Source organism: Delphinapterus leucas, chromosome 12 (assembly GCF_059928025.1).
Source record: "Delphinapterus leucas isolate spDelLeu-1000000601 "Yukka" chromosome 12, BTC_Dleu_Yukka2, whole genome shotgun sequence".
Classification (NCBI taxonomy): Eukaryota; Metazoa; Chordata; class Mammalia; order Artiodactyla; family Monodontidae; genus Delphinapterus; species Delphinapterus leucas.
In genome coordinates, this window is record NC_143140.1 from 75,643,761 (window position 1) to 75,656,282 (window position 12,522).

The window sequence follows — 12,522 nt, forward strand, 5'->3', positions numbered from 1 at the left end:
TAGACAACTCAAGACAAGGATAGCCACTTGGCTTCCCTAATCCAATCTCGTCTGTGACGGCTCATAGCATCCATTCCCTCTGACCTTGTTGTCTACTTGGTTCTGTGCCCAGAACTGGATGTATGCCCCTGTCTGACGGCATGTTTTCTAAGTCACTGTTTTGTGAGAGAGAGGCCTCATGTAGGGGTAGGAAATAAAGTTAAATCTTCCCTAAGTGCAGCCCTAATGTTTCTTTGCCATGTGTTCTGTGGCCTTTAAAGAGGAAGGTGACAGAATTATAGTGGAAACATAAAAACTGTAATAGAAATAAAATATATATAGTGATATTATTACATAAGCATAATAACTTACAAAGGCACAAAGAAAATAGCCTAGAAGCCATATATTAAGGAAGTAAACTTTGGTTTGCTTGTTTTCTTACTTCTTTCAGTACTTGATTTCTTAAAAAATAAATTTATTTATTTTTGGCTACGTTGGGTCTTCATTGCTGCACATGGGCTTTCTCTAGTTGCAGCAAGCGGGGGCTACTCTTCGTTGCGGTGTGCAGGCTTCTCATTGTGGCTTTTCTTGTTGCAAAGCATGGGCTCTAGGCGCATGGGCTTCAGTAGGTGTGGCATGCAGGCCCAGTAGTTGTGGCTCGCGGCCTGTAGAGTGCAGGCTTCGCTTTGTTTTTGTTAATACTGGGCTTCAAAAATGTATTCTCATTAACCTTCAGATATGTAAGGATAGGGAATTCCCTTGTGGCACAGTGGTTAAGACTCCACCTGCCAATGCAGGGAACTCGGGTTCGAGCCCTGGTCCGGGAAGATCCCACATGCCGCGGAGCAGCTAAGCCCGTGCGCCACAACTACTGAGCCTGCGTTCTAGAGCCCGCGAGCCACAACTAGTGAAGCCCGCGTACGTAGAGCCCGTGCTTTGTAACAAGAGAAGTCACTGCCACGAGAAGCCCGTGCACCGCAACAAAGAGTAGCCCCCTCTCGCCGCAACTAGAGAATGCCCGCATGCAGCAACGAAGACCCAACGCAGCCAAAAAAATTTAAAAATTAAAAAAAAAAAAGATATGTAAGGATATTTAGAGGACAGTTGAGGCCATCTTTGCCACCGTTTTTTCTCAGAGTGGCTATCACTTTCTTTAGAATGAGTACTGGGAATTCTTTTATTGAGGTTCTTTTCTAAATGATCTTTCACCTACGAAATTTGTGAGGTGGAATGCTCTGCCACATTTGTCTCACTTTCTCAGTGACTGAAATAATTGTGTGGAGAAAAACCAAAAATGAATATCTAGACTATTAGAGAACTATTGAACATTATAAAAATACTACAAACTTTTATTAAATAGGATTACTTTTTCTAAGAATCCTTGTCATTCAGTTCTCAGATCTCAAAGAAAAGACTCTCCAAGTCTATAATTTAATTTATATGATAATTATCTAGCTTCATTTATTTTTGCCTTCTGTGGTCACAGTAGCACTGGGATTGTCTAATTGATAAATTTCCGTTTAAATGAAAAGTAAAATCTTCATGTATTTTCTGGATCTTACTGGTTGCTGGTGCAGGGAAATCCTGTTAGGAATGAGCTTACTTTGGTGGGAAGATAGACTGAGCTGTGTCATTTAAAATGTCTACATTTGAACAGCTAATGACTGTTTTTAAAAATATTTAAATAATATTTACTTGGCTCAATATTCTGTGATAACCTAAGTGGGAAAAGAATTTGAAAAAGAATGGATACTTGTATGGGTATAACTGAATCACCTTGCTGTACACCTGTAACTAACACATCATTGTTAATCAAGTATACTCCAATATAAAATTAAAAGTAAAGGAACTTATTTACAAAAACAGAAGTAGAGTCACAGATGTAGAAAACAAACTTATGGTTACCAGGAGATAAGGATAGGGGGATAAACTGGGAGATTTGGATTGACATATACACACTATATAAAACAGATAACTAATAAGGCCCTACTGTATATAGCACAGGGAACTCTACTCAATACTCTGTAATGGCCTATATGGGAAAAGAATCTAAAAAAGAGTGGATATATGTGTATGTATAACTGCTTCACTTTGCTGTACCGCAGAAACTAATACAATACTGTATATCAACTATACTCAAATAAAAATTTTTAAAAAATAATTAAAAGTAGGGGCTTCCCTGGTGGCACAGTGGTTAGGAATCTGCCTGCCAATACAGGGGACACGGGTTAGAGTCCTGGTCCGGGAAGATCCCACATGCTGCAGAGCAACTAGGCCCGTGTGCCACAACTGCTGAGCCTGCACTCTAGAGCCCACAAGCCACCACTGCTGAGGCCCATGTGCCTAGAGCCCATGCTCTGCAACAAGAGGAGCCACAGCAATGAGAAGCTCACGCACCACAACGAAGAGTAGACCCCACTCACCACAACTAGAGAAAGCCCGCACTCAGCAACGAAGCCCCAATGCAGCCAAAAATAAATGAATAAAATAATTTTAAAAAAATAATTAAAAGTAAATAAATTTTATTAATCTCCTCCTCAAGGAGATTTTAAATTAATTAATTAATTAAATATTTTTAAATGTTGATTTCCAGTGTGAAAAAGAAAGTCCTGCTGAATGACAGGTCACTCTTCATAACATGTAAGTGGATCAAAGTAAACATGTAAAACAGGAAAATCAGGGATTTCCCTTGTGGTCCAGTGGTTAAGACTCCGCGCTTCCACTTCAGGGAGCACAGGTTTGATCCTGGGTTGGGGAACTAAGATCCTGCAGGCCGAGTGGCGTGGCCAAAAAATAATAATAATAAATAAATAAAAAGATGGATGTTAAAAAAAATAAAAATAAAACAGGGAAATCAGACTTTCACCTGGGCGTTACCTGGCAATTCTTATCTGTGTGTAAATGCCAAATTCACTAGATTTGTTGTGAAAAACTGTTTCAAAAATTTCAAAGTGACTTTAATGGTAAATTGGTCCAAAAGAAAAATAAAAGAATTATCAATGGTCCTGGCAGTGTCCTAGGTGTTTGGAGGAAAGAAGGGAGTAAATATTCTGTTTATACTACTCCAAATCAGGTGGCAGTCCCCTTCATGTTCATGATTTACAAGAAGTACAATGGCCCTGTGGCCAACGGTGCCGACGTATGGTTCCTAATTGCAAGTGTGGTTTACTGTAATAGCCCAATAATTACAAAATTATAGGTGGATTCATTCAATCAGGAAAAAGGTATGTGTGTGCGTGTTCTGCTGTGGTCATTGGCACTGGCCCAGGCCCCTTCTGGAGGAGAGATAAAGACTAAAACTGTAAATGCCAAATAAAGAAAGGTATGACAGTTAATGTCTTATGTAGCTATGAATTTAACATGAAGGCTTTCATTTTGCAACTACCTCATTCAGTCTCCCCATCTGTCACCTAAGGAATATTTAATTTTTGTTTTCGTTTGTTTTTGTCTTCAGGAGAAAAAATAGACTATTCCTTAGTGGTTCAGATCAAAAGCAGAATTTTGATGGAGTGTCAGGGAACCGGATATGTGGGTTGAGAGAAAATGAGAACTAAATGTGTGTCTGTAGCCATGGAGGTGAATTTGAGATGGTAACTTTAGTTCCCATGTTTGTAATAGTCAGTCCTTCTATATTTCACAGCATTTAAATTGTTCAAAATTGAACCTTCAGCGTAAAGTCTCAGTGGAGAAGAAATACCATATGGTCAGTTTCTCCCTGGGTTTGCCCCTAGTTTAAGGAAGGCAGTTGGACAGGAGTGGAAGTAAAGTAAATAAGGATTTTACTTTTTAACTCTGGCTTAGCTTCCAAATTAGTCCTTCCCATATCTCTGCCTGCTGCACCGTGGCCAACGTGGCTGGGGTAAAGTAGGGTTAGGAACCATTTACAGAAGAATCAGTCACTGCCGAACTTGCATTTCTGCCTGAAATTAGAGTTGACTTTATGAGTGGGAAGAACAGGATTTATCTCCTTGTTTGGAAGGAGAACTTATAAGGATTAAGGTATTGGCATTGTATTGACTGTCCTTTTTCATTCAATTTAAGATTATCCTGGTTCTTGATATGTCAAGTGATTTTTGATTGAAACTTAAAACATTTTTGTATTATATTATGAGACTGTAAATGTTGTGGAAACCTTTTGTTTTAACGGGCTTTAACACCTCTCCAGCAAGGGAAGCGAGGGGTGCCACCTCATTACTGCCAGGTGGAGGTGAACACCCAGGTTCTCCCTTCATCCTCTGTTGATATCTGGCGGCAGATATGGGGGGAAGGGTCTTCATTACTCTTGGACACGGTTCAATTTCCAGATCCCCACGTGGTCTCTGCTGACACCATAGTGGGTGGGGGTGGTCTTGTTCCCACTGAGCAGTGGTTTGGTGTGACCCCAATACTGGCGGGGAAGGAGAATAAGAGATACCTCATTACTGGGTATGGGTGGAAGACCAGGTTCCCACATGGTCTCCACTGACAATGTAGAGGATGCTTCATTAACAGCTGGTGCACAGGAAGGTCCTGGCTCCCTACTTGGTCCTCTCTGACACCACTCTGATAGGGGTTTTGGGGCTCCTCATTAGAGGGTAGAAGTCTACTCTACCCACTCAGCCTTTCTTGGCTTGGATGGTCATAGTTTCTTCTGTGGTGTTTGGCTGGAGTGGAGCAGTTATTGTCTAAAAGTTTTCTGTCTTGCTAGGCTGTCCCTTTCCTGCTCCTTTGGCTAGATAGAGCAGGCTTTTGTGAGTTTTTTTTGGTCTGTGCCCATTGTTTTCAGGTTCAGCTGCCAGTCTGGAATACATGAGACTAAAGGAAAACCCAGGGATCTTACCTCCATGTTGTTTCTTAGGTCCTGAGGTCCCAAGCTGGCCTATTTTCTTTTCACCTTATATAGTCTTTTCATGTTTCTTTTATATATAGCATTCAGGGTTTTTTTTAGTTGTATGTAGCAGGAGAAGTAGGAAAAAGTAAGTTTACTCCATTTTCCTAGAAGCAGAGGTTCTTGCCATTCAATTTTTGTTTTATTTTTCCCAATATTTTATTGTGAAAGTTTTGGAGATGGAAGAATTATGCAACTAATGACCACACACCCACCACCTAGATTCAACACTTAACATTTTGCTATATTTTACTATATTGTGAATTTATCCATCTCCATTCCATCTATCCATCAATTTATTATTTTGGATGGACATCAGTACACTTCATCCCTAAACACATCAGCATGCATGCCATTAATTGGACTTCACTACTTATTTATGGTTTTTTTAATGGTAGATTTTACAAAAAGAAAAATGCACAATATCATAAATACCATTTGATGCATTTTGTATAATCCATCCTTTATTGAGATAATTTCCATCACCCCAGGAAAATCCCTCAAGCCTCTTCTCAATTAATTCCCACATCCATTTCACTCCAAGAAGCAACTACTGTTCTGGTTTTCTTTCTTTCTTCTTTTTTCTGTTTTCCCATAAATTCATTTTGCCTTTTTTAGAACTTCATATACATAGAACCACACAGTATGTACTCTTTTGTGTGTTGCTGTTTTTTGCCAGTACAATGTTTTTGAGATACATTCACATTGTTTGTAGGTATCAATGGCTCCTTTTCTTTAAATTGCTGAGTGCTACTTCATTGCATGAAAAATACCATAGTTATCCATTCTTTAGTTGCCTCCCGTTTTTTGCCATTGAAATTTAATCTTTGGGGTAATATAAGTTATCAGCATCTTCTTTCTGTTATGAACATAGTGTAAGGCAACTTAAGGTTTGGGGCCTTTCTTCTGATTGATGAAATGATGTGAGGCACATAAAGATATGTTCTATTACCTACGACATCCATATTTTCCATGTATTTTTTGTCATTCGTGATAGTTATCAGTTTATTTGAAGCTAGAAACTTTTTTGTAACAAGCAAAAGATAGTTTTAGTATAGTAAAATTTAGAATTTAGCTTCTTGGCACTAAATTTTATTTTGTGAAGGAAAAAAACCTGGTTTTAACTACACCATAACTGTCATTTTCATTACTGAGAATGCCAAACTAGTCTCTGGAGGAACATCCTGTTTCACTTAGAATACTCTATTTCTGCACAGAATATTGATGTAGTTGTTGCAGATGGATTCAGCTGTTTCGCAGACCCTTATTTATCTGGCCTTACCTTTTATGTAGGTCTCTTATTTCTTTTCTGTTTCCTCAAAATGATTATCTAAGGGGACTGTAATTTCTGAATGATTGATTTATTGATTGATATTAGAGGAGTTCTACTGGCAGGGAAATGGGGCAAAATAAGCTTTATGTGAGATTCCAATTAAAGCGGGCATGTTTACTTTGAACAGTGCAAGAAAACATAGATGATGTTGTTTCAAACTTTTATTACAGCTTTTCTCTGACTTGACTTTCTTTATACAGTTGACGGACTGGACAAAGCTTCTATAGCAAACTCAGATGGCCCAACAGCAGGCTCCCAAACACCTCCCTTCAAGAGAAAGGGGAAACTCTCCACCATTGGTAAAATCTTTAAGCCTTGGAAATGGAGGAAAAAGAAGACCAGTGACAAATTTAGAGAGACATCAGCAGGTAGGAACATCATAATTTTGTTAGAAGATAAATTGTTAAATTTTCCAAAAGGTAAAAAATTATATCTTGCAGCGTTTTTTTTTTTCAGGGAAAAAAATTAATCTATATTTGAAATGAAATTATTTCATTTAAGGGTGAAACAACTTAGGGTTCTGATCTGCCGCCTTTTTCTACTCACTTTAGCTTTCTAACGTCGTCTTGTTTTTAAATATGTACTTGTAAATTCATATAAAAAATTAATGTGTAAGGAGAGGGAGGTGAAATGGAAAATTAGAAGTGGAAATGTTATTTGTCATTATTGTAGCTGGAAGTATCCATTTATACACACACATACGAACACTATTATCTATCTGTCTACTTAGTTCCAGTAACACGATCCTATTTGTCAATGAAGAATTTTTAAAATGTCTTTTAAATGTATTTGTTCTGTGGGCAAAATTTAAATGGCTGTATGAAGGAAAGGTGCTGCTATATTTATTAATTTTAAATTTCCATCATGTCCTTAGGACAAATAAATGGTCTGTGTCCTAGAGGAGTCATAACCCTAATGGTGTGAAAACTTTTTATTGTTATTTTGTGGATTTGTTAAACCTTAAGAATTACATTATTTAGTACCTTTCATATGGACTTATGGAGGAAGTTGGCCTTAAATCTCAGGCCAGAATTAAGCCTGATTTAAACAAATGTCCAGTATCAGGGTATTGTTTAAGGTGGAAATGAGTTTATACCTTGGTGTAAGTGTAGCTTTCTCCACGTTTGTTGTCTAAAATAATCCCTTCATCAAAATTCCTCACTGCACCAGAAACTAAGATTGTCCGTGTATGTACAGGATCACAGAGCATATCTTACTGGTCTGTGCTAAGGGTTGGCCTTTAGTTCTAGCGCTGTGACATAAAAAGGAAAACACCATCAATAGCACAAGGGTGTAGGATAGAGACACCAGGGCTTCCTAAAGAAAATTGTCTCTGCTGCTTTTGCAGCTGTATCATTTCTTTGAGCATTTGATATTTAAAAAGAACAATGATACTATTTCTGGGATTTGTTTCAAAATGATCCTGGAGGAGAGGGGAGTATAGATGAAAGAAGATCGGTCACAAGTTGGTAATATATGGGGTTCATTATTCTAATATCTCTACTTGTAGGTACTGGAAAGTTTTTGCAATAAAAAGATAGGCAAAGACAAAAGACTTGGCTTAGGAGCAAATAACGATGGTTTGCTTTTTGAATCCTCTTTAGTTCCTAACTGGCTTCTTGGGTTAGGAGCAGTGGGAAGGGATGAACAGAGTGCTGTGCTGAGGGAGGACACCTGGGTTCTAGTTGTGTCCTTGCCACCAAGGTACCGTGTGACCTTGAGCAAGTCAGATCAGAATTGAATGAATTGAATTCTAATGTGCTTTCAGTTCCAGATTCTGTTGTGGATCCTTGAGTCCTTCCAACCCCTGACTGGGCATCTTGTTCTTCCTTGTTCTGCAGTTGTAGATGGAAATACACTCGTCTTCTTAAGTACTTCCCGCTCAGGTTTCTCTAAGCATTGGGGGAGTCTAGCTCTTCGAGTTACCATGGATAACCAAGATGGGAATAGGGCTCTGGACAGTAGCATTAAGAAGACATTGAAAAGAGATGATGAAAGTCTCTTCATTTGTCTCTCTTGCCCTTTTCCTGGGTCTGGGCTGCTACCGTCTCTCTCCCTAAAGTAGGAACAATTACAAAGAACTTCCCTTCATCTTTTCTTGTCACTCTTTTTAATTATTTTAATAGTAGGGAGGCTGTAACATTTCTACCAACCCAGAATATTTAAGAAAAGTCATTTTAGACAGCATTAAGTGTTATTTTATATTATCCCATATTTATTGAGGATAACCTAGCAGTCTTTGTATTCTGTTTCCTTTTCAAATTCACACAAGATTTTATATAAGTTGAGCTCCAAGAAGTTATTTATGGGTACTATATTTCTAGCTCCTAAAGACTACCGAACCACCTTAAAAACCTGAGAAAGTTATTAGATGTCTCATTAGATTGTTTTTTGTCTTTGCATCAAAATTGTGACATAACAGAATAAAGACAAGCCAAGTGGATGTGTTAACAATTCATTGTGAATTTTTCTGCTACATTTACTTGCATCATTTCTTTTAAAATATATTTATTTATTTATTTATTTTTGGTTGTGTTGGGTCTTCGGACGTTGTTCATCGTGGTGCGCAGGCTCCTCATTGTGGTGGCTTCTCTTGTTGCAGAGCACAGGCTCTAGGCACACGGGCTTCAGTATTTGCAGCACGCAGGCTCAGTAGTTGTGTCTCATGGGCTCTAGAGTGCAGGCTCCGTAGTTGTGGCACGCAGGCTTAGTTGCTCCACGGCATGTGGGATCTTCCTGGACCAGGGCTCGAACACATGTCCCCTGCACTGGCAGGCGGATTCTTAACCACTGCACCACCAGGGAAGTCCACATCATTTCTTTTTAAACCCATGTTATTACTAATGTTTTATTTGAATTTCGTAAGATGTTATCAAGTGTCTCAAGTACTTTACTGTCACTATATGTATATATATATATTTTAAATTCAATTTCTGCTGAGTTTTATGGAATGTATTAGTAAAGCTTAAAATAAACGGAGGAACAAAGCGGTGTAACATGTTTTTTTTTCACATTGAGGAAAGATGTCACATCTAGAGGAAAACTGATGCATTTGGAAATAACCAAGAGTAGGGTGTTTTCTTCTCTAATACATTGTCTCAAACAGTGAAATCTAGGGGTTTGGGTATGACCAAGGCCAGCTCCATCAAAGAACACCTTAGGCAAGATCCATAATATTTTAGGATATGAAAGAATATGAATTTCTTCCAAGAAGAGTAACTCTTCTTTGTCCTTCTCCTAAGCTCTTGGCTTTACAGTCATATGGACATGAATCTTACTGTGTTCTATTACACAGCGATTAATACCACTTTTCCTGGTGTCGGGGTCTGTGGTAGGAATTTTTAATTGATGGTAGATAGGAGGCAGCACTGATTTATTAACGCCACTGTAATAAATGTCATTGTTCTCACATGTTCATGGTGGTGGAAGTTAAGAAAGGTCCTGTGTTCTGTCTGCTTGGTGGTCCTTGAGGCAACTAGACTTTGAAAGGCTGTCTTGTCCTATGAGGCTGGCTGGGCTTATGCCCCGACTTCAAGTTCTCTGGCCTTGTTTTAAAGCAGAAAGTTACCTGTATCTTCAGCTCTGTTTAGAATGGTCCATAGGCCGCTGGGATCTAGGGCAGAGTATTCTTTGCTATTTACTTGCCCTTGGTGATTCTTTTCTTCGGTTTTCATCTCCTGAGTGAAAGGGTCCTTCTTTGGTTCCACCTAAGCTCCATCCCTTCCCTAACTTTAGAACTCAAAATCTCATTTATGCTTTTTTTCCTACATAATCATTTCTTCCCTTTTTTTGAGGGCGGGGGTGGTGGTGGTAGGTAGGTAGTGGTGGCTGAGGTGCCTCCCTTTGGGTCTTTACGTATGCTTTCATCTCCCCAAAGCTGACAAATACAAACAAACAGGCTGTTCCTCTAACTTCTACATGGGCGGTTACAACTAAGACCAAAGGTCTTCAAAATCTACCCTGTGTCTGCTGCTTCCACTTCCCTCCTGCACTCTCATGTCTTTCCTTCTGCAGTCTGCCCCTGCATCCAGCACTCCATTGAGGGGACTCCAAGCCTCCCAATCCTGACATTTAGTGTTATTCTCTCATTTTCATCCATCTCAGTCTCTACAAGATGTGCCATTGCTGTTGTGTCCTTCCTTGTTTTACAAAATAGCTCTTACTTGATTTACACAAGGTGTCATCATCTTGGTTGTCTTTGACTTTTCCTTCTCTTTTGTCCCCTCTCTTCCCCTTCCCATTTCCCCTAAACCTGTGCAAGAGAGGTTCGCTACCTGTCTCAGCCCTTCTCCTTTTGTGAACATGCCCTTCCTCACCTTCTTGCTTCTCAGTGCCCACATCTCTCGAACCCAGGCACATCACCCCGAGCACCTCATGGGCAGTAGTGCCTGAGGACTGTGTGTTAACTCAAAACCCATTCTTATGGTCTACCTAGATCTACATTGAAAACGTGGTACATGCCAGGCACTGATTAATTTACTTCTGGGTGTCAATTTTTTAATTAAAAAATCAGAATTTTATAGTGAGAATAAGAAACTTGCATCAGATTTTGCTCTCACACAGTGAGGGGAGGCATTCAGTTAAGTTGGACTGTAAGACTGCAGAGTTAGACCGAGAAATTTTCACAATGAGAGGTTACAGTGTCTACAAGCAGAAGAATTGCTGTGAATACGTGCTGTGTGTCCCCCGGTTTAGAAGAGAGGGTCTGTAACCTATGACCACACTCAGTTCTTCCTCAAACCACTGAGTGACTCGGCAGGTGACTGGAGTAGCAACCATCTTAATTCCACCCCTCCCTAAAGGTATCACAGGCTTTAGACAGGATATGAGATACCAACATTGATCTTTTACAAGAATGACTCTTTGACATTGTTTAAGGCAATGGCACCAAACAGAGGTCTTACAACTTGATTCTTTATTCTCTTCAACACATATCCACTGTTAACACTTAACATTGGCTTAACATCTAAAATGTCTTCAGCTTAATATCTTTACTTTTTTCATAACTTCTACTTTCACAAATACTTCTGTGTTTGGGGATAGTATTAAAATGTAATTTCAGGAATAGAAACATTATTTTTGGTGAAGCAAGATAGAAAATTTAAAGTTCACTTGGCAGCAGTAGCAGTCACTGGAAGGTTTCATTATGCTCACCCTACTTGTCTTCCGTGCATTAACTTAAACTTTCGTTTTAGAGAGGGAAGGTACTGACACCTGCTCTGAATGAGCACAGAGAGGGAGCAGAGAGGGAGTGGGAAAGTCCTATGTACAAATACTTTCCAAACCAAAGTAGATCCCCTGCCATCCCCAGCTACCCCTGCTATTGCAGACGTGGCTTTCTTTGGCATCCAGGCTTTGACCACGGAGTTCTTTGATCCGTCCTTGCCTTTTACCATCTTCTACATTCTATTAGTTCCTAAACCTTTGATTTATTTCTTCTAGTGCAGGCCTCTACCATCAGCCTTTCCTCTCGGTCCCCATTGTTTGGTCCTTATCACTCTATGTCTCAATTATTGCAGGTGGCCTCTTTGCTCTACTTAGGTATTAGCTGTCTGAGCTCTAGAAAGCTATGGAATGCTAGAGGAGGCAGGGAGAGACTGGGTTCTGGCATTAAGCCTGCCTAGGAAGGGAACGTGACCCAGCTAATGAGGCTGACAGAGAAGATTCAGGGTGGCACAGCCTGTCAGGAACACTAGAGTAACCAAGATAACATCCAGATCTCAGGCCAGCAAATAGAGCAGTGGGTCCTTCACAACAAAATGGCATGTGTTCCACCAGGTAGGGTAGCATAACGGAGCACCCGGGTGAGTGAGACTGGGAAATCCAAGCAAGCCTTGGGAGCCAGCATGTTCTTTACTTAGGTGGCAGTATCCACAGCAGATGGTGCTGGAACCAAAAAGACTCAAACTGGGTCCCTATCTTTTTTTTTTTTTTAAGGAACCAGGGAATAGAGCTGGTAACTAGGACAGGGAGTTACCAAAGGATTCAGGACAGAAACTCACTGCTTGAAGTGGGCCACAGGGGATAGGTCTGTGGGAGTGGTGTCCTGAGTCCCCAGACCTCAGGTGCTGGAGCTCCTGTTGCAACAGGGGCACAGCCCAAGAGCTGGGTGGTTGGAGAGAGCAGGGATTCTTGTGGTTTTGGGAAAATAGGTGGGGAAATCTCTCCCCTCCCTCCTCTATCTAGATCATCCTGGATACCACTACAGGAAGTCTTCCTCAGGTGGAACTTTGGTCCTTTGCTTCTTGCCCAAAAAGTGACTGACTCCATGTTGTTTCCTAAATGAATTCCAGACTCCTCAGCTCTCTGCAGTGTAACCCAAACTGACCTTTCGTGTTTTATC

The 12,522-nt window shown here is 40.0% G+C and overlaps 1 protein-coding gene across 1 annotated transcript in view; it reads left to right on the forward strand.

The window, feature by feature from the left end:
- Positions 1–12,522, forward strand: part of PHACTR2 (phosphatase and actin regulator 2) — a 136,161-nt gene that overhangs the window by 29,533 nt on the left and 94,106 nt on the right. Inside the window, exon 2 of the mRNA XM_022558253.3 lies at positions 6,380–6,547. Coding sequence (XP_022413961.2) covers positions 6,380–6,547 — 168 coding nt within the window. The remainder of the gene's footprint in view (positions 1–6,379; positions 6,548–12,522) is intronic.